Source organism: Oryx dammah, unplaced genomic scaffold, assembly GCF_014754425.2.
Source record: "Oryx dammah isolate SB20612 unplaced genomic scaffold, SCBI_Odam_1.1 HiC_scaffold_27, whole genome shotgun sequence".
Lineage (NCBI taxonomy): Eukaryota > Metazoa > Chordata > Mammalia > Artiodactyla > Bovidae > Oryx > Oryx dammah.
In genome coordinates this window covers 42,035,680-42,058,328 of record NW_024070211.1, presented here as the reverse complement: position 1 = coordinate 42,058,328, position 22,649 = coordinate 42,035,680, and the positions used below count along the sequence as shown (strand labels likewise).

The 22,649-nt window shown below is 37.8% G+C and overlaps 1 protein-coding gene across 4 annotated transcripts in view; it reads left to right on the top strand.

The window, feature by feature from the left end:
- The window catches only part of PARD3B (par-3 family cell polarity regulator beta), a 1,152,049-nt gene that overhangs the window by 902,064 nt on the left and 227,336 nt on the right, over positions 1 to 22,649 (top strand). For all 4 annotated transcript variants that reach the window (XM_040228721.1, XM_040228723.1, XM_040228724.1 and 1 more), the window contains one exon: positions 18,826 to 18,936. In XM_040228721.1, the coding sequence (XP_040084655.1) occupies positions 18,826 to 18,936 (111 nt within the window). The remainder of the gene's footprint in view (positions 1 to 18,825; positions 18,937 to 22,649) is intronic.

The window sequence follows — 22,649 nt, the reverse complement described above, 5'->3', positions numbered from 1 at the left end:
CTGGGAGGGAGGCCCCTGTTTTGAATCAAATTTCAAACTGCAAAATGAACAAAATTAACATTAACTAGAAAGATCATAATTCCTCTAATATTGTTATGGAAACCCTAGAAGCCCTCCATCCTGTCTCTATTAGTCTGAGAGATCTTCATTCTTTCTCAAGAAGTGTTCTCTAGACTACAAATTCCTTGAGAGAAAGTACTGAATTTTTTTTTTTAAATTGGTACTCCAACACCTAGGACAGAGTCTGATATATAATAGGTGTTTGATAAATACTTCTTGGATTAATTCAATATTTTTAGGCTACTAATAGGAGTTTTTAGTTTATTGATGATGTAAGAAATCTGATTAGTCCATGCTATCTGTGAGACATATAATTTAACTAGTTTGCAGGAATTCATTAAGTTTTCATATGTCAGTTAATCAGCTAGAAAATCACTAGTGCTAATAAATCTATGCAGTATGTTTTCCTAATACTGTTTATACTTATAGCATGTGCATTCCTTTCCTAAAGCCCTGTAGCCTTCATTGGTGACAAATTAGAATATATTTCCCCCTTTCTGTTTGCTACTTTAAGAAGCAAAGGGTTTAACTGATTTTGAAAAGATCATTCTTGAAATCCTGAAAAAAAAAGTTTTATTTTAGCTTTTTTAAAAACTTTTAATATAAGGTCTAAACTGCAAAACTGTGTTATTATACAGAATTTACTGTTCTAGTTCTGTTGATTTGTAACTTCCTGTAGAGAGTTTTCTGAAGAAGCATTGTTAATTCATGTGTTTACTATTCAGAAAAAAAAAAAGTACTTGGCTGAGTTTTGGGAGCCTGGGTGATCCTACCTCATCTACAAAGTGATTGCCAAAAATTCAAGTCCATGGTATTCTCTCTTAATCAAATAATGGTACCAACCATTGAAAAGTATCACATCTTTGTTTTGTGTATGTCAGTTCTGACTACCTTGGTCCAATATTAGTTGAAAGCTGATCAATGGGTCTCAATCAATGAAAAGCTCAATGAATTATATTTATTTAAGGTAAGGTCCGTCTAGTCAAGGTTATGGTTTTTCCAGTTCAGTTCAGTCACTCAGTCGTGTCCGACTCTATGCGACCCCATGAATCGCAGCACGTCAGGCCTCCCTGTCCATCACCAACTCCCGGAGTTCACTCAGACTCACATCCATCGAGCCTGTGACGCCATCCAGCCATCTCATCCTCGGTCATCCCCTTCTTCTCCTGCCCCCAATCCCTCCCAGCATCAGAGTCTTTTCCAATGAGTCAACTCTTCGCATAAGGTGGCCAAAGTACTGGAGCTTCAGCTTTAGCATCATTCCTTCCAAAGAAATCCCAGGGCTGATCTTCAGAATGGACTGGTTGGATCTCCTTGCAATCCAAAGGACCCTCAAGAGTCTTCTCCAACACCACACTTCAAAAGCGTCAATTCTTCAGCGCTCAGCCTTCTTCCCAGTCCAACTCTCACATCCATACATGACCACAGGAAAAACCATAGCCTTGACTAGATGGACCTTAGTCGGCAAAGTAATGGCTCTGCTTTTGAATATGCTATCTAGGTTGGTCATAACTTTTCTTCCAAGGAGTAAGCGTCTTTTAATTTCATGGCTGCAGTCACCATCTGCAGTGATTTTGGAGCCCCCCAAAATAAAGTCTGACACTGTTTCCACTGTTTCCCCATCTATTTCCCATGAAGTGATGGGACCAGATGCCATAATCTTTGTTTTCTAAATGTTGAGCTTTAAGCCAACTTTTTCACTTTCCTCTTTCACTTTCATCAAGAGGCTTTTTAGTTCCTCTTCACTTTCTGCCATAAGGGTGGTATCATCTGCATATCTGAGGTTATTGATGTTTCTCCCAGCAATCTTGATTCCAGCTTGTGCTTCTTCTAGTCCAGCATGTCTCATGATATACTCTGCATAGAAGTTAAATAAGCAGGGTGACAGTATACAGCCTTGACGTACTCCTTTTCCTATTTGGAACCAGTCTGTTGTTCCATGTCAAGTTCTAACTGTTGCTTCCTGACCTGCATACAGATTTCTCAAGAGGCAGGTCAGGTGGTCTGGTATTCCCATCTCTTTCAGAATTTTCCACAGTTTATTGTGATCCACACAGTCAAAGGCTTTGGCACAGTCAATAAAGCAGAAATAGATTTTTTTCTGGAACTCTTTGCTTTTTCCATGATCCAGCGGATGTTGGCAATTTGATCTCTGGTTCCTCTGCCTTTTCTAAAACCAGCTTGAATATCAGGTGATGTGACAGGTGGACTATAAAGAAAGCTGAGCACCAAAGAAATGATGGTTTTGAACTGTGGTGTTGGAGAAGACTCATGAGAGTCCCTTGGACTGCAAGGAGATCCAACCAGTCCATCCTAAAGCAGATAAGTCCTGGGTGTTCATTGGAAGGACTGATGTTGAAGCTGAAACTCCAATACTTTGGCCACCTAATGCAAAGAGCTGACTCACTTGAAAAGACCCTCATGCTGGGAAAGATTGAGGGCAGGAGGAGAAGGGGACGACAGAGGATAAGATGGTTGGATGGCATCACCAACTCAATGGACATGAGTTTGGGTAAACTCTGGGAGTTGGTGATGGACAGGGAGGCCTGGCGTGCTGCAATCCATGGAGTCACAATGAGTTGGACACGACTGAGTGACTGAACTGAACTGAACTGAATTGAATTCACCACAACCATTAAAATACATATGTAGATAGATATAAATATATAGGTACTTAGATATACCAGTGTTTTCAAACTGGGATCCTACTGTCTAAATTTGGCTCAAAGATACCTTATGTTTGAGCCTCAGGCTAATTTTTTAAGAGTCAGTATTTAAAAATCAAGACATTTTACAAACATAGACCAAATTTGCTAACTTTTTTTAATCTGGTAGAAATCACTGGCTCATATTTAAAACACTCCCTGCAAATCTCAAATGCTTCCTTAAACTTAAGTTTTACCATAGACTTTCCTGTTTTCTAAAAATTTCTTTTAATATGCTAGGTTTGCGGTTCAGTAGTATTATAAAATCTGGAACCATGTTCTCTCTTTCACCTGTGAAAATGTTACTATTAACCCACATATATTCAACAAAACTGGCATTGAGCTGTTTTTCTGGGAGAAGTGATGGATTTATGCTGCTCTGTCCACACATTCTTGGCAAGTGCCCTTTGACCACTGGCATGTATTTGTAAGACCATCTGAGTAAGAAGTAGAGTCTGTGGTTATGGACTAGGTCCAAGTTAACTGGCCCACACAGGGGAGCCAACCCATGACCTTGACCCCATTACCACAGTGTTCTAACCAACTGAGCTAAATAATTGAGTAATTGTTTCTTAGCAACCTGATCAAATCAGCTGGCATATATTAAGAGTCTGTCTGTGTACAAGGGTGAGGATGTCAGTGAACAAGGGAGCTTAAGATAATGAGAAAGTTATCAAGTCCTCATATTGGTTGGCATGTTATATTTGGCCGAGTAGTCACTAAATTGGACTTTGTCATTAGAGTTAATTGCATTTCTGGGCAATTGGAACTAATAAAAAAAAAAAAAAACCTAAGTTTTTATTGAGTTGGGTTCCTTTTTAGAATTCAGAATTTTGGTGAATAATTCATAACATCTGTACAAACAATTGGGGATCATAGCAAGATAGAAAGAACTTTGTACTGAATTGAGGGGGTCAAGTCTCTGGTTCTAACTGCCAGTATGGCCTTAGGCATGTCACTTGACTTTCTGAGCTCTAAGCAGAATTAGATAAATATTGATATCAAAGAGCCTTCTACCCCAAGAGAGTTTCTATAACTACAATTTTTAAACCAGCAAGAACACTTTGCGTACAAAGCTCTTTAAAAATGCAACTGGAATATTTTTCATAAATAGATAAATATTTCAAAAGCACTTACTAAACAAACTTATTTTTTAAATCTATTAGTATTTGCATAAAACCAATATGTAATACACACCTTTCACAAGGAAATCCACTGTAAATTCAGTAAACAAATAAATACATAAGCCATGATTTTATATATTACACGATAGGATTTTAATGGCATTTTACATTTTATAGCATCTATGAATCCCCTTGAAAAATTTGCCCTCTTATCAAATAATTATTATTTTAGATGCAAGTTGTTGATGAATTTCTTTGGGATTATTATTTGTTAATCTCCTGACTTGGGGGTACATTAATGTGGCCCATTTAAAACTATCTTTCCTCCCCCTATCTTGCCAAATTTAGATTAAACATGTTAAGCTCAAGCTTTCCTAACCAAACTATAAATTTTTCTAGTTCTTTCTTTTCTTTCTTACTGACTCACTCAAATACTACATTTATAGAACTGAAATAACGGTAAAATTTTACTGTTCTTTTATCCAAACTGATTCTTCCACCGCCGAACGGGCTAGATCAGAGAATCTATAGCTCTCAGTAGGATGGGTCCTAAAGAATGTTAGGGTTGGTATAAAATGAATGACAACAGCTTAGTCACACTTGAAATAATAATATATTGGCTTGGGTTTCCAAATACCCTTCCAAAATGAAAAACACAAATACTGTGGGTTTCTGCAGAATCAAATATAACTGTAATGTTTGTAAAAAAGATTAGTTATCAGAAGTCACTTTAATATTAGGTGGTGAAGTTTAGAAATACCAAATCTGGGGAGGCCAGAGGCATTAAACCCAAAGTCAAATACAGGTTGCAGATGTGCTGAGTGATGCCAGCTAGTTAGTGATGCTACTGAGCCAGCTCAGCCATCTTCTGAGTGATGCTACTGGTGCCCCTTGTGCCACCATCCAGAGCCGCAGTAGCACAGGCTGCCAGTACACTGAGCAGATTATATGCCACCTCTGTCAGCTGAGTACATGCAGAGCTGGGCAAAAGTGAGGTTTCCAGTATCACTCTTTCTATGTCATATGATCCAAAATTGATCTGATATTTTAAAAGAGCCCCAAAGATAAGGAAACACCCTCGGGTCAATTCCCTTAATTGAATAGCCTATGTTTTTTTAAAGAAATGTTCGTCAAAAATCCCACCTCGTATGTTCTGCTTACAGGTTCAAACCTTTCATTTATCTCATCATGTACTTTATAGTTGATGTCTTTAATTATACATACACAAAATTTTGAGCATTGATTTATTATTCTGTGAGAATACTGGCAGCCATTTTGAGCTGTATTATGAATTTATGGGAATTATTCATCTGTGGCATTGAAGAAAGGAAAAATTAGCCATTGGTACAGCAAAGGGAGGAACAAGAAAATATACTTACATTGCAGAATAGTAGTTTCACAGTCTAGTGGACAAGCAAATAAGGGCCTGATGCTTTGGACAGACTATAAATCAATTTCTGATTTCTTTGGTCAAACTGTAAATCACTGGGCTAAGCTACTATGAATTTCCAGGTGAAAGCCTATTTTGTGATTGTATATTACTAATAATAGCTCTTTCTGAATTACAAGTGATTAGAAAACCTTGTCAGAAATCACATTGTTCTTGTTGTGTAAGCATGGATATATTTTCTTTAGTGATGTTAAATTGCTGGAGAATGAGATTATATTCGTTCATATAAAGCTGTATTAAAATCCCATGGGAAACCTATTCCTACGGTTTTTTGTCCAGGCCCCTCTGGACAAAGGGAAACATTATTGATTGATGGCTCTGTAGTGACTGTCACTATGCCCGATTTCTTTTGGTATAAGGTGTGCTCGACCTGGAAGATGCCTATAATATCCCCTGTGCACTTCAGTGAATAAACAGCAACTCTATTTAAAATAATAAATTATTACTCCTCATTTTATTGTTGGCAACCCCATATTATTTATGGATTCCAAGTTTTGAAAATTGAGAAAAGCTAAGGAAAGGGAGTTTTTAGACTTTTAAAGAAAAAGTGCAGACGCTTGCAGGCAACACAGGTTTGAATCATTTCAGAGACTTGTGACTTTTCTGGGAAAGTCAGGGTGTGTTGTAGAATTTCACTTGAGATATTTACCATAGATATATTTTTTTCCTTCTAGCCTATTCATAGTTGAGAATCAGTTCAGTTTTATGGTCTACTGTTAAGGGACTTAGAGAATAAAAAGGGATGCTAACTTTAAATCTAACATAAAAATACTGATCCCTTGCCTTACAAAGTTAGGGCTCAGATTTTTTAAGTTAATTTTTTTTTTTTCCCAAAAGAACTCTTCTATGAGAGAAAGTTACAGACAGAGGTATTGTTATTTGAAATTCTGTTAAGGACAGAGTGAATTAATGACAAAGATGGGTTGTGTCAAAAGAACCCAGTAACTCCCTAACATATATCTTTATTTGAAACCAAAGATTAAAGAGGTCAACACTTCTGAAACTCTGAAATTAAAAGCCAAGTACAAGATAGACATCATGTTTTTTCTAGATGACATCTTAGAGATTAACCACCTTTAATGACACCTTTGGGTTTAAATTTTATTTTAGGATTTAGCCTGGTATTTGAAAATAGAGTGTTTGCATAACATGAAAGAACTAGTCATCGTGAGATAGAAACCCAAGGTGACTCAGGGCCCCCATGGCCCTCGATAGCCAGGTATTCATTCCCTTGACCAGGTGAGGAACTGTCACCTCTTTGGTCTCACTGTGCCTGCAGACATCCAGGGCTGTGACTGGCTTGTAGCCATCACACCTAAACTAGGCTATTTGGGTGATTTGTGCACTCATCGGGAGAGCATCTTCCATGTTGGAGCTTTATGGGGGGACAACATGCTGAGTTATGAGGGACCATGGGGCCCTTCTTCTAGAATAGAGGCCATGAAAAATGGGTACAATTGACATAATTCCTGAAATCCTGACCTTTAATTCAGCTCAGCAGCGGTTGTTGAATTTTTGCAATGCATCAGGCATGAAGAATGAGACCATATTTGATGAATCGACTTGTATTCTTAACATCCGCTAGAGGATCTGGCTCAAAGTAGGCACTGAACAAGCATTTGCTGAGTGAATGCTTGATGGCATGTATACATAAATAAGAGAAACATAGAAGGGCCTAGCCTTAGCCCTAGCCCTTGAGGAGCCCTTGAGAAACCATTTTAAGCAATAGTTAAAATAGTGCCCTACCCCCAGTACCACTGCTCACTTCAGCACCAGCTCTCCATGCCTAGGGATCCCCTCCCTGAATCTACTCTGTACCCTATCTTGGCTAAAGATAAACATGCCCATCCAGGTTAGTTTTGTTTAGTGAAAATGTTATGCACATTAAAAAAAAAAAAACACACATGAAATATTGATTCTAGTGAATTGAGACAACCTAGAAATTAACCCTCAACAATTCTCCCTTTTTCAAAATTGCTTTCTCTGCTACAGAAAAAGGGAAGAAAAAAAGTCCAAAGTTAAGAGAGCTTCTACCTTTTAAGAGCAGTTTTAAACTTAGTATTACTTATTAAGAATCGATATAATAACTCCTTTCTATTATTTAAGGCTCTCTTACCAGCTCCATCGTGCATTAATTATTTTGCTTCTTTTGTATTTGTACAATAAATGCTTGACAAAAAAAGTGACATAATTTAAATTTTTATGGCACAATGAAAAAGTTTCCCACCCCCAGGAAAAAAAAGAAATTCAATGATGTTCTCTTTGTCTTTTCAGTGAAAATTTTATACATTAAAAAGAATATTGTGAAAAGAAAAAAAAAGTCCTAGTTATACTTCATATGACACACAGAAGGTTTAGAATATAGAGAAAATGAGAAAACAGTACACGAGCTATAGAGGAATAAAACTGTGTGTTCTTAATTTTCAATTTCAGATAAATATGATTTCAGCTTTGATCCTACATGGACTAAGCCTTTTGTCACTCCACTAATTAATTCAGTATGCTAGAGAAAAGATGCTAATTTGAGCATCAAAGAAGTGATAATTTTTTTTTGTTTAATCAGATTTATAAAGATAAGTTTCACTCCCATTAGACTCGGTATGGAGCTTAGTTTTATTTTATTTATTTTATTCTTCTTTAGTGCAGATGAAATTCGACTTGTTTCTCTTAACTTCTGAAGATGGAGCAGTAACATCCTGGATTTCCTTTAAAATGGTCCTTTGCATAGTCACTGTGCCAGGAGGAAAAAACACCCAAATCAAACCAAACAAACAAAAAGATCCCACAGTCATTTCTTAATACTCTTGGCCTTTTGTTCTTTCCACGTAATGAGTTAGGCATCATCATCAGTTCTTTCTGATAATGGACTTTATACAGAGTACATGGATGTGAATTTTTGCATTGAATAAGTTGTATTTGACATTTTATTAGTGACTCTTAATGAGACCTCCCATTTCCACGGAGCTTTTAGTTAGCCCTCCCTGCATTTCTTTTCATGGATGTGAGTCAGTGTTTCCCTTCCCAGGCAGTTTGCTGAAATGACCCACACCTGCCAGTGAATGGACCTCAGAGATATTTCCTGTGGAGGGAGATTTCCTTCTGCAGGATGAGTCCGTGGTCAGCCTGGAGTGAGCCCCAATAGGTTGACCTTAGGAAGGCCACGGGAGCTGGGGAACCGCCTGTAGTTGGTAGAAATTACAGCATGAGATATGATGTGGTCTCAGAACAATTTCTTTGCCTAGATTTTGGGTTTCTGGGACAAAAGAGAGAGAGAAAAGGAAGGAAGGAGGAGAAACAAGATACCATGGGCACCCAGATGAGAAAGCATTGTCTGGCTGTTGGCAGAAGTCTGAATTCTAGCCGTGTGGTCTCTTTGGATCCATATTAGGGTTTTATGCAGACCATCAGTTGCACTCAAGCAGCCTTCAGAGACATTTAAAGATACACTTAAAAGTAATAAAAATAAAAAGGAAGAAGCCACATATTCTGCTGCTTTGAAATAAGTAAACATTTAATAAAAGAAAAGCCTTTCTAACTATTAAGAAAATATAAAAATGCAAAAAGATCTATTTCTTTAATGCTCCTGTTAAATATAGTTCCCAGAAATCAGAAGCATTTAAGTCGGAATCACTATGGCTCTTGCCTGCAATGTCTTAAAGCCCGTGAGCGCATATGAAAGCAATTAATCAAAGTTCAGTGTGCTCCTGAAGAGTGTTTCGTCTTCTGGAAAGCAGAGGAATTGAATAACTTAAAACCCAGTGTGGTCATGACAGTTAATAAGCTTTTTATAGTCCCCGTGTAATCTGAAAATCATACCTTATTAGTATCTTTATCTTTCTTCCTCACTCATTCACCCTTATTTTCATTTAATTTTAATTTCTGGCCCCTTTTTCATTTTTTTTTTCCTTTTTTTCTAACCAAGCACTGCTTTAATAATCTCAGAGTTGAGTTTTCAGTTGCTACAAAAGGGTTCTGAAAAGTTAACTGTCCAGTGGCTCACCAACTCCTTCACTGGTTCTCACAAGTCTTGTCTTCCAGAGGCCTTTGTCCCTGGTTTGTGTGTTTATTTCTAGGAAGACAGGTTATTGGTGATATGCATTTTGCTTTGCTTTCTGGACCCTCTAGAATTATTCTGAATGTAGTTGGTGTTTCCAAACCCATTGTGTTTCCTTAGCTCCTCAGTCTGAGAAAGCAAATTATCAATAGTTCAAAGATTCCCAGCTGCTGAATTGAGCCAAAGAACTGCTGAAGACTCTACCAGATGTTTCATCCACTTAGACAGAAATCCTAGAATATTCCAGGACCTCCCTGCTTTTCAATCCTAAAAACAAACATCAACACATCTGAGGTCTGAAGACTCCTCACTTTGGAATGAAGGAACATCATGACCACCAGTTTAGGAATCACATCCTGGGAATGAGGAAAGTAGCTGTTTAAGGGGGGTGAGGGATGGAAAAGTTGATTTCAAAGGAAGTAGTAGATATATCTGGAGAAGGCAATGGCACCCCACTCCAGTACTCTTGCCTGGAAAATCCCATGGATGGAGGAGCCTGGTAGGCTGCAGTCCATGGGGTCGTGAAGAGTCAGACACAACTGAGCGACTTCACTTTCACTTTTCACTCTCATGCATTGGAGAAGGAAATGGCAACCCACTCCAGTGTTCTTGCCTGGAGAATCCCAGGGACGGGGGAGCCTGATGGGCTGCTGTCTATGGGGTCGCACAGAGTTGGACACGACTGAAGCTACTTAACAGCAGCAGCAGGCAATGCCCTTAGGTACCCCTCAAAAAAGGGAGAAAGCTCTCTATTTGGTCAATTTCATTGTATTTTTATCAAATTCACTAATTCTTAGGCACGATGGGAACCATCTAAGGTAAACAAGTAAAGACATTTGTGACATACATTTTAGAAGCAATAGTTGAAGTGCACAAAAATCATATGAGATTGCAATCCATAGAAGTTAATTTTGTTAGCATATGCATATGCTAATTCAGAACCCAATTTGGAATATATCAGACAACAGAAACCTTTTATGGGTGAATTTCAGAGTAAACTATAGGGACATAGTCAAAGGTCTATGAACTTCTCTGCCCCCATATTTTGCTTGAGCTCTTTCAAGCTATATAATTTACACCATGATAAGGCAGTATCATGTGTAATTTAAAAGTAAACTAGTTATAGGGAGAATGAACCATTATCTGAGTCCAGAAAATACTACGACTGTGAGGTTTGTGCATTTTCATATCTGACTCCATTCCACAGATTTTTAATATTATTGATGACTGGGTCTTATAACCTTTTCCAAATGCATCAATGATATCCAAAGGTATTTCTTAATTGTGGGAGAAATACATTAGGTTTCAAACTTTCACCTCTCCTTGGATTCATAGCTCACCACTAATTTGGAATAAGAGTGTCTGAACTTTTCCCTTGCCTGACTTTTTAGTTCTCCTAAGCCATCACTCAGGATTGTTTTCATATAGTCTGTGCCAAGAGAAAGAAGAGTGGTCGCTGATACCTACATAAATTGCCCAGTGGAATCAAGGAAGAAAATTGTAGACCCATATGACTTAGCAGAATGAAAAAGTGAATGAAATATGAGACTAGAGGTAGAAAAAAGTCAGAGATAGAGCTATAAATTTGTGAATTTGGATTATTAAGGTGCATAGGAATCTGGGAAGGATTTGAAAGTCATCTTTATCTAGAAAGCTCAAGGAAAGAAATAGAAACAAAATATTTGCTGAGAAATTAGGGAACCAATACTACAAGAATTAGGTTAAAATCTTTCTGGTGTGGAAACCAATAGGATGCTGGAAACTTATTTAATTAGTTGGATGGAGGAGTTAGAGATCTACCTAACAATTCACGTTATTAATGGTTGAATGCCATGTGCCTAACCCATATGGTATGTAATGGCTGCACAGTAAATGTCTGAATGACTGAATGAGCCATTATTAAATTCTGCTTCCCCAAATAGTTATTTAGGACTTCCCTACATAGCACATGCTTATGTACTCAGTTGCTTCACTCATGTTTGATCTTTGTGACCCTGTGGACTGTAGCCCGCCAGGTTCCTCTGTCCATGGGATTCTCCAGGCAAGAATACTGGAGTGGGTTGCCATGCCCTCCTCCAGGCGATCTTCCCAACCCAGGGATCGAACCCATGTCTCCTGCCTTGCAGGCTGGTTCTTTACCACTGAGCCACCAGGAAAACCCCTTCCCTACATAAGCAAAATAGGAATACAGGTGAGGTCTGTTTCAGTATTTTTCTACAACCCTCCCTGAGGTTCTTTTCCACCCTGGATATTCTATTTCCTTTGATTTATTAATTTATACCAAGAAATCTCATTTTATGGATAGGAGTCATTTTTCTTATATGTGTTGCATCGCATTAACTGATAAATTACCCAGGAACACCTCCACTTCCCTTTTATCAGTTCTATGAAGTTTTATCTCCTAGCTGCTACTTTTTCTGAGTTTCTTGCCATTATCAAGAACTTTGTTCTCCTATACCAAAATCCATAGCAACATTAATCAGGAGAGGAAAATGGTGGAGACAACGCCAGTGTCCATTGACAGATAATGAATAAACAGATACATTACACTACATACAATGGGATATTTTCCAGGCTTTTTAAAAAGAAGGAAATTCTGATACATGTTACAAAATCAATGAACCTTGAAGACATACTGTTAAGTGAAATAAGCCAGAAACAAAGGGACAATTATTGTTTGATTACATTTATATAAAGTACCAAGAACAAATTCATAGAGGCAGAAAGTAGAATAGTGGTTACTAAGGGCTAGGAGAGGGAGAAAGGGAGAGTTACTGTTGAATAGGTACAAAATTTCAGTTTGAGAGATGGTGGTTAATGGTTGCACAACAATGTGGATGTACTTAATGCCACTGACCATTTACTTAAAAAATGATTCAACTAGCAGATTTTATGTTAAGTATATTTTGTCATGCCCCTCCCCCAAAATGGCAGTATTCTCTTCTCTCTTTCATCTATAAATACTCTCTGGTGTTTCTTCTTATCAGCCAACAAAAGTCTTCGGAGAGGAGCCAAATTGAAAACCTCCATCTTCAACATTTCACCCCATTTCCAGAAACCACCTACCAGCCAAACCTCTCGAAATGGTTGTACACACAGAGACACACACTTTTGTACTTACCTGCCATTCACTGTTAAGATCACTCCCATCTGGTTTCTGCTCACGTCACACCCTTGAACCTTGCCAGGGTGATGACTGGCTTCAGATTGCCAAACCTAATGAACCTTTTCAAGTCGTCAGCTCATGGACTTCTCAACAGTATTCCCATCTGTTGACCATGTCCTCCTCCTCCCAGCCCTCTTCTCTCAGATGTCTTACACCACATCTTCCTAACTTTCTTCCTGTCTCTCACTGTGCTTGTTCTGTCCGCTTTGTATACCATCCAACGTTTAAATGTTAAAGTGCCCATAGCTCAGTCCTTGTCCTCAGCTTTTCCATCTCGATTTCCCAAAGGCACTAAAATAACTGCTTAGAAGTGAACTTCTGATTGTCTCTCCATTGGCCCATCATTTCCAAATCACTGTCTTCTCTTCTCAGCAGCCTCCAGTCATCCAAGCCACCATCATCTTTCGCCCACACTCCTATAGCCATTCCCAGGCAGCTTTCCTGCTTTTATGTGGTACATTGTTACTTCAGCAACCAGAATGATTTTTTTAAATGTGCATAACTTTGTAGCACTTCTTAAAATGATTTGATTACTCCTTTGTTGCTCCTCTACCAATTCTTTAAATCAACCAATTTCCTTACTAGCTTCTCTGTTCTTTGAATTATTAAAAAATGACCTACTGTCATTCTTATAATAAACTCTAAGTATCTCTCAGACCTACACTCCAAGGACCTTGCCATTCTTTCCATCCAAATCTTATACGAAGATCCTTTCTGTTCTCCTTGCTTTGGAGACTGACCTTCCTTCACTGCTCGGAATGCTCCAGGCGTCATGCTCGTCATGTCCTCTGCACATCCTCTTCCTTCATCCACAGGCTTATCTCCTATCTCTGCTTGTCTGGAATCTATCCCCCTTATTGGTATGGTTTTAATGTCATTTCTTCATTAAAGACCTCCTCAACCAATCTCTTTCCTGTTACTCTCTCTCCTAACTCCTTGCATAGCACTTTTCACAACTTATATATTGATACCTGTTTGGTGACTGTCTCCTCTCTCAGAATGTAATTTTATGAGGGCAGTGTCTGCTTTTGTATCCCAATAAAGTATCAGCCTACATCCAGTGCTTATGACAATGTCTGACACAAGAGAGATGCCTAAGAAATATTTTTTAAAACAAATGCGTGAATGAAAGAAGAAGAAAGCAAGCAAGCTAGTCTTCCATGAAGCTGATTCATATAACCTCTCTGTAAAAATAAACAAGAACAGGTGTTTGAAGCAAACTTATAATTCATGAAAATCTAAATTTACATAAAGAGTATGTTGAAAGGTGATTTTTCCACTTTACGAAAAGATCCATCACAAGATTCTTTAAACAGGCTTTCCAGGTACATGGAAAGTACGATTTCATTGATTAAAACCATATGCTTGCACAGAATTCTTCAGGAAAATATCTTTTATATAAAGCAAGGTTGACCTATAAGCAATTTCCTTAAGGCACCTAGCCCAGAATGGCCAACTCTCAAATTTCCTAGGTAATAGATAATGGAGGCCTGGAATGCAGTGGATATTTGAAACCTTAGAATGCAAAGCAGTCATTTGAACCATTTAACGTCTGCATGATGTTTCTCACAAAAATAGCTAATGGAGAGATGAATCAATGTATTTGAATCTCCCCAACTCTTCTTTTTTTATGTCAGTGAAAGTAAGAATGGATATGAAATGACCCCCAAAAGAGGCTGCATGAAAGAACAAGGGCCTGTAAAATTCACTAAACTGATGCTTTTCTCCCAACTCCCACCACCACCGCTGCCACCACTGATAATTAAGTTGTCTGACTGCTATACTGGAAAGAAGAATTCAGTGTGTTAATAAATAAAAGGCAATTAACTTCTCTGAGTCTCAATTTCCTCATCTTAACAATGTGGGAGCCCTTTTGAAGATTATTGTCTTATAATTCTGTTTTTGAACCTACCCAGACTTTACAAAATAAGATAATTGGTAACTGTTCTCTCTGTTTAATTAAATAAATTTCACAGCTTTCTGCTCTTCTTACTAGAAACTTTAATAAATGATCAGGAACTTTAAATCAAAACATTTATAATATTTATAGAATTGATTGAGTTGAATATTATTGATGGTTCTTGCTTAGAAGAAAATGCTTGGCAGAATTTACTTACAAAACTTGGTCACTCCAACAGTAAAGAATCTGCCTGCAATGCAGGAAACCCAAGTTTCATCCATGGATTGAGAAGATCCACTGGAGAAGGGAATGGCTACCCACTCCAGTATTCTTACCTGGAAAATTACAAGGACACAGAAGCCTAGTGGGCTACATACAGTCTGTGGGGTCACAGAGTTGGACACGATTGAGTAATTAACACTTTCACTTTTTCAACCTTTTCTTTATCAAACATATCTCACTCTAATGGAAGCATAATAAGCTGTTCTCAACCTGCAATACAAATGAATACTTCAGCCACAGGAAGGAAAAAATAATATACTGGTTGTGATACTAAAAATTAAAGTCACCTAGGGTTATGACCAACCTAGATAGCATATTCAAAAGCAGAGACATTACTTTGCCGACTAAGGTCCGTCTAGTCAAGGCTATGGTTTTTCCAGTGGTTATGTATGGATGTGAAAGTTGGACTGTGAAGAAGGCTGAGCGCCGAAGAATTGATGCTTTTGAACTGTGGTGTTGGAGAAGACTCTTGCAAGTCCCTTGGACTGCAAAGACATCCAACCAGTCCATTCTGAAGGAGATCAACCCTGGGATTTCTTTGGAAGGAATGATGCTAAAGCTGAAACTCCAGTACTTTGGCCACCTCATGCAAAGAGTTGACTCATTGGAAAAGACTTTGATGCTGGGAGGGATTGGGGGCAGGAGGAGAAGGGGACGACAGAGGATGAGATGGCTGGATGGCATCACTGAGTTGATGGACGTGAATCTGAGTGAACTCCGGGAGTTGGTGATGGACAGGGAGGCCTGGCATGCTGTGATTCATGGGGTCGCAAAGAGTTGGACACGACTGAGTGACTGAACTGAACTGAGGGTATAAGTTCGTTTTACCGTTCAAAAATGACACTACTTTCATCTCAGAAAATCTTAAAACCTCAAAATTTAGAAAAAAATATTTGAGATGTAGCAGAAAAGCAAGCCTAAAATCTATAGAGATCTTGGCAATCTTGGCATTCATCAACTTCCTGAGGCATTGTTTTACCCTCACTCCCCACAATTTTTGGAGAAGGCAATGGCACCCCACTCCAGTCCTCTTGCCTGGAAAATCCCATGGACGGCCTGGTAGGCTGCAGTCCATGGGGTCACGAACAGTCAGATACGACTGAGCGATTTCACTTTTGCTTTTCACTTTTATGCATTGGAGAAGGAAATGGCAACCCACTCCAGTGTTCTTGCCTGGAGAATCCCCAGGATGGGGGAGCCTGGTGGGCTGCCGTCTATGGGGTCGCACAGAGTCGGACATGACTCAAGTGACTTAGCAGCCCCACAATTTTGATTTTTTTTTTTTTTGCTTCAATATTACTTTATTTGGTGACATTTTGAGGGAAAACTATTTTACTAAGTGATGTTCTAAAGTATTAACTTCTCACATAAAGGAATTTAGAGTAATAATGTTGATCCCTAAGACACTTCTTCATGGATCCAAAAAGCCAAAGAATGTATTCATGGAAACACATTATTTGGATATTCCTGCTTTGTAGGTTAAAGAGAGATCTTGAATATATTAACAAATCTGAATGATCTGAAAGTTAATGTTCTTATATTCTGTCTATTTTTTCTCTCTTCTCTATTTACTCCTATGAATGGGATCAGGTCATTTCTTCAGTGAGAAAGAGGAATAGATCCAGGAAAGGATGCAAGAAAGAGGAAGCAGCAAAAAAATAAGGCCGGGAATGATGGAATTAAAGCTGATGGTCAACCAACCCAAATGCTCAGACTAGACTGATGTAGCAAAAGCACTGCAGTAGGAGCAGAGAGAGAGATGGCAGTGGGGAGGCAGGAAACTCATGAGAGAGAATTTGCTAAGTGAAATTATAGCGAAAAAATACACAGAGGAGTCAAGGCTGGAAGAGGCTTCTGCAGAAAGCAGGATGCAGTCCGTTCTTGCAACACCGTGACTGTGAACGTTAGCAGTGCCATCTTCCACGTGTTATACTCAGAGCTGCCACTTGACCAACAATCTCTGCTTTGGTTTGAAACAGAATCCAGAAAGAGACAAATATTAGGCCACTTCTATGAAATTCTGAAGGAAATGAGTTTCTTACAAGTTTATGATTTAGGTCCTCCTGTGAGGAGATTCTGACTCTCTATTAATCTGTTGAAAGGCTGGGGATGGGAGTGGAGGAGGGGCAGTCAGCCAAGCTTGTGTGTCATTTGAAAAGTATCCTCCGCGTATATAGCTGGAAGGATGGATGGATACATAGATACATAGATAGGATGAGTAAGCTAAAGATATGAATGCATACTCACAGAGTTAAACTTTGTAGCTATGTAGTAAGAAACAAGGGACAACTGGGATTCCCCTAGATTTAAGACGAGTCTTTACCTTAACTGAAGTCTGTGCATAATAGAATGACTTTTATCCTGGTTCTCAGCAAAGCATCAGGTCATTTTCATTTTTCATGTGTGTTAATACCAAGGCTATGGGAGACTGCTTCCAAAGAAAATATCTATCAGGAAAAATGCCTGTCTTTTAAGAATATAAAAGACCAATAATTAATTGTAGCTGTTTTTTAAATTTAAAATTTGCAGTTTCATTTTCCAAAAAATGCTAAGGAAACACCAATTCTTCTACCATAATTGCAGGGAACTCTAGTGTATTCTTGTTCGGAGTGCAAATTAGTACAGCCACTATTGAAAACAATGAATGGTTCGTCAAGAAATTAAAACTAAAACTATCATATAATTCAGCAATCTCACTTTTAGATATATATCCAAAATAATTGAAATTAGGATCTCTCAGAGATATCTGTACTCCTAAATTTGTTGCAGCATTATTCATGATAGGCAAGATACAGAAACAATCTAAGTGTTCATCAACAGATGAATGGATAAAGAAGATAGGCTTGATACACACACACACACACACACACACACACATGGTTGTATATATTTATACAAACACACAATGGAATATTATCTAGTCATGAGAAAGGAAATCCTACAATTTGTGACAACTTGGATGAATCTTGAGGGCATTATACTAAGTGAAAGAAGTCAGAGAAAGAAAGATACATAGCTATATGATGTCACTTATATGTGGAATCTAAAAAAATCAAACTCAGAGAAATAAGTAAAATAGTGGTTATCAGGGGTTGGGAGATGAGTAAATGTTGGCCAAAGGGTACAGACTTCCAGGTGTAAGATTAGCAAGTTTGGGGATCTAATGTACAGCATGATGATTATAGCTGATAGTAGTGTATCAGGCAGTTAAAGGTTGCTGAGAGAGCAGATCTTAAATGTTCTCACAACAAAAAAGAAAAGCTAACTATGTGACAGGATATAGGTTGTAGCTAATATTTTGGCTGTAATTCTTTTTAAATTAATATATACCAAATCAATACATTGTAAACTTACACAACATTACGTGTCAATTATCTCATTAAAGCTGGGGCAGAAAGTAAAATTACCACTGGCCAGTTAACTACACATATGCCCAGCACCAAGAAGTTTCAGAGCACACTGACTCGGCTGAATTGGGAATCATGTGGCTGCATGGAGAGTGAGTATAGCCTGAAGATATATGTGCAGTGTAGGAGGTGACCCACATGCTAATCCCAGCCCTGCCCTGAACTTGGGTTTGTTTAAGGAACAAGGGCTCTCTGAGGTTTTGGTTCTTCATTTGTAAGGTTAGAACATTGAACTATGTGTTTGGTAAAGTCCTTTACCAGCACCATCACTATATAACCTCATGAGTTTAATCTTCAATGCCAATGCCACCTGGAAGTCTGGAGGCCTCTTTAAGAGATCGATTAGGTTTTAGCTATATATTAATGACAACTTTTCAATTCTTTTAATCACCACTGAATTAATTGTTTGAAATTTTTAGTCTTTAATCACATGATTTTGTACAGATTGTACAATCAATAGCCAAATAGAAGGAAAGAAGGAAGAGAGAAGTGGGAGGGGACTTCAGTAACTATTATTTTTGTGCTCTAAGTATCTTATTTTTACTTCCATTGTATGCGAAATGATTTTTTATTGTTTAAAGAATTGTACTTTAATGAGTTCATCTCATAAATATCCACAACTTACCACAGAAAGAACATGCTTATCATTAACAATCATCTTCTCCATGTTTCATTAGATTTGGGAAGAAGAAAGATGACAAGGGTGGAAAGGCAGAGCAAAAAGGTCCTCTGAAGCAGGGTGGCCTGAGAGAAGAGGAACTGGAAAAAATGAAAGAAGAACGTGAGAGGTGAGGAGAAATGCTAAGCCTCTTGTTTTATTTTTGTACATGGTCTATGTTTAATTTGGTTATTGTATCAGTCAACTGGAGAAATCTTATTTTAAAATGCGTAAGGGTTGACTGATGCAAAAGGAGAGATACCCGATATAAATGGAATCTGCCTTTCTGGGGAATTTTTATTATATTTTGAGAAGAAATTGACTTCGAGTTTTTATTTTATTGGTACTTATAATTCCAAAATGTGCTACCCCTAGTTTTGACTCTATAAATGCATATGTTCCCTATGGTTTAAACATGGTTTAAACAAGGAGGTTTTTTTTTTTTTTAAGTCATTTGAATATTGATGTTTAGAGCTATCAAATTTCCGTAGTCTGTTCCTAATTTTTGTCAACCTGTTGTATGCCTTCTAATTTTAGTTTGTTAAACCCATTTGGGTACTATAATTTGAAAAGTACATGCCCTTCATTTTTAAAAAGCCAGTGTCTTTTATTATGCCATCAGCAAGTTACAAAGTATGTTGCCCATCTGTGAAAGGGTCGGTTTCATTTACTGAAAAAATGACAGTTTGCAAGGGCTGAATTCTCCTTTTTAAGGAGCTTAATGTTCCATTTAGACAAGAAGTCCTTTACATATCTTTGATGTTAACTCTGGCACTTACCCGAAGTAGATGTATAAATGTCTGACTTTGAAATATGTAATTGAATATTCATACTTCTCCCGAAAATTCTTTGCGTTCGCAACTAGATGAAGCTTGGAGAAAGACTGAGATTATTCTATTACTAAGTATTTGATACTGACTTGATCATGCATGACGTCAGATTTGTGCAACTTTTTTCCTTGCCTATTAGTAATAATAGTTGTTGCAGTTTTTAAAAAGTCAGTACTTGTACTTATTTTAATTTTCTAGCATGTGTACTAAGAAAATCATACTTCTTATTCATTGTGTTTTCTAGTGCAGAGCATGCTAAAAGTACCAACTGTTAACCTTTGACCCCTATCTTGTGGTCTATTCCCATTGAGAAGGCTCACTTTATCAATAGCAAGAAAAAAATGCTATTTAGCCCTTTCTCATTTTTGAGAGGTTGATAAGCTCAGTTTCAGGGTCATTGGAGCAGATAAAAGGAAATCAAGTGCTTTCCATTGTTGTTGACTATTCACATGTCAGAGTTGCCCCAAAGAGACGAAACATGAATTTTCCATCATAATCCAAGATTCAGCAATCCTGTAATGTAAAATGTAATTCAGGCTAAGATTTTAATGTATTTATTGGCAAAGACATCTGCGTGGTGAGTCCCCATCGTAGATCTTTGCTGCTCCCCTGATTTCACTTACTGAAGCACCACATTCTTTCCTCATCTTCAGGAAACTAAGCTATTTTCTAGAATGCAGACTTTACATTTTTTGCAGCTCAGTGCTGGCTTGGGGTTGAGGAGGGGTGTTCCTCTTAGTAGCTAGGGAATCCTGTGCCAGATAGAAAATTGATAACTCATAAAATAAGGTGAGTTGTCTTTAAGCAAAAGTTCATTTCCTTTCTGGTTTTGCCTTTAGGAAACAGGTGCCTGAGGGAGTTTTGTTCTTAAATGCGGGACCGTAAATTCACCTCAGCTGGTTATATAGGTTTCAGGTCCAATTTTCTTAAAATATGCCTGGTCAAAATATTTAAAGAGCTATACTATTAGCCCCCACTTAGTCCACTTCCCGCACATGAACACATAGAACACATCTGATATGGGTTTCCTAGAGGCAACATTGTCTCAATCATTTATGAGGGGAAGAAGTAGGAGAAGTTGATTTTATGGTTGGGTGCTATAGAATTGATGACCAAGGACATTTCAACAGCTCAGGGCCTGAAGATCATAAAGGGCAAAGGTGAAGGCTGAACATTTGGGCTCTCTCTCAACCCTGGAGTCCCATTTCTTGGCTCTCTATCATCCATAGGAAACCAATTCACAACTCCTAAAGAACTCAGCAAATGTATCACTCATCATGGCCTGGCCACAGGAAAAATATACAATAAAATAGGAAATAGTGTATACAAGTGCACAAAGTTCAGTTTTTCCTAATACATTTGAAATTTATTATGTAAAGAAGATTTAAGCCATTCAACTGCTTACTTGCTTCATCCTAGCTGTCATAGATATAATAACTTTTCACTAACATCTCCCTTTTTCAAAGAGTTTAAAGCACTTAAGTAAACTATATACTGTACATTGCTTAAACCAGCCTGCACCAATTTGTGAAAGACAATTACTAAGCTTTCAAGAATTATGCGAGCTTCTTGTTAAACCATTGGTAGCTTGAAATTGTTCATGGTGGAAATGTTTACACCACAGAAATTGGCAAATGATGGTAAATTGGGTTTGTTTTCTCACAAAGAGCCAGTTGGCTAACACACCCTTGAGGGTCTATACTAATTCTATTTAGTGTATAGCAGGAAGAAATTATCAAAAATAGAGGGAAAAAAAAAACAGTCATCCAAATCAAAACACATGACTTCTTATAGATAGCTATGTTTCTCAGATTGGCCCATGGGACACCTGAATCAGAATGAATCACTTGGGGAGCTTGTGGAAAAAATGAGAATTCCTGACACACCAGATTTACAGAATCAGAATCTTGCGAGTTAGAGGCCAGGAATCTAGGTTTAATATTTATGCTCAATGCGATTCTTTAGCAGTCTGAGAAACACTGATTTTGGGGGACAGGATTTAGCTGGAACATTAGATTAAGCTCTTCTCATTCTATAAAAAATGATATACAGATTTTTTTTTTCTCAAGAGGATTGAATAACTCAGTCTAAAAATGTTGCCGTCTTTCTTACATGCCCTCTCTGAGGCATCCTACCTCACTTGCCTGCTTTATGCAAACAAAAGAGGAACACTTGCCAGTGCTCATTCACCTAAGAGAATATGAATCACTTTCCCCCATACACACAAAACTTACAAGACAATAAGTTTATTAAGACACTGATTATTAAAATCAGGCAAAATTCTATTCTACTTCCATAACCACTGTTAATAATTTTATGATCTTTTTACTATATATTTTTTTTATTTGAAAACTTGGTATTCGTACCATATATATTTTACTTTTTCCACAGAGTTCCTATTATGTTGAGCATTTCCCAATGTCATTAATGTTTGGAAATTATGTCATTTTGATGACTGCCTAATATCCTGTGAGATCAGTATATCAAAATATATTTATCCTCTTTTATCTTGAAATGTACAGACTGTTTCCATGTTTTCAGTGTTCATACATTGGTGAGCATCCAGGTACAAAGTCCTCATAGATTACCTCTTAAATCATATAATTTGAAGGTTCAATTTCTTTGTAACTATTTGAACCAACGGTTAATCTAATCAACTCTAAACTTTAGGGTTATATCATCCTTCTCCATTCCTCTCACTCTTTTTCTTATGATTTCCATATCTTGTTTTAATTTGCTTGTGTATCTAGCTCCTAATATGGAACAGTGTTGGTGATATATATGAATATCTTATTCACAGCTAGAACTATAAGTGAAATTGAAGTCGCTCAGTAGTGTCCGACTCTTTGTGATCCCATGGATTGTAGCCTGCCAGGCTCCTCCATCCATGGGATTTTCCAGGCAAGAATACTGAAGTGGGTCGCCATTTCCTTTTGCAGGGGATCTTCCCAACCCAGGGATCAAACCTGGGTCTCCTGCATTTCAGGCAGACTCTTTACTGTCTGAGCCACAA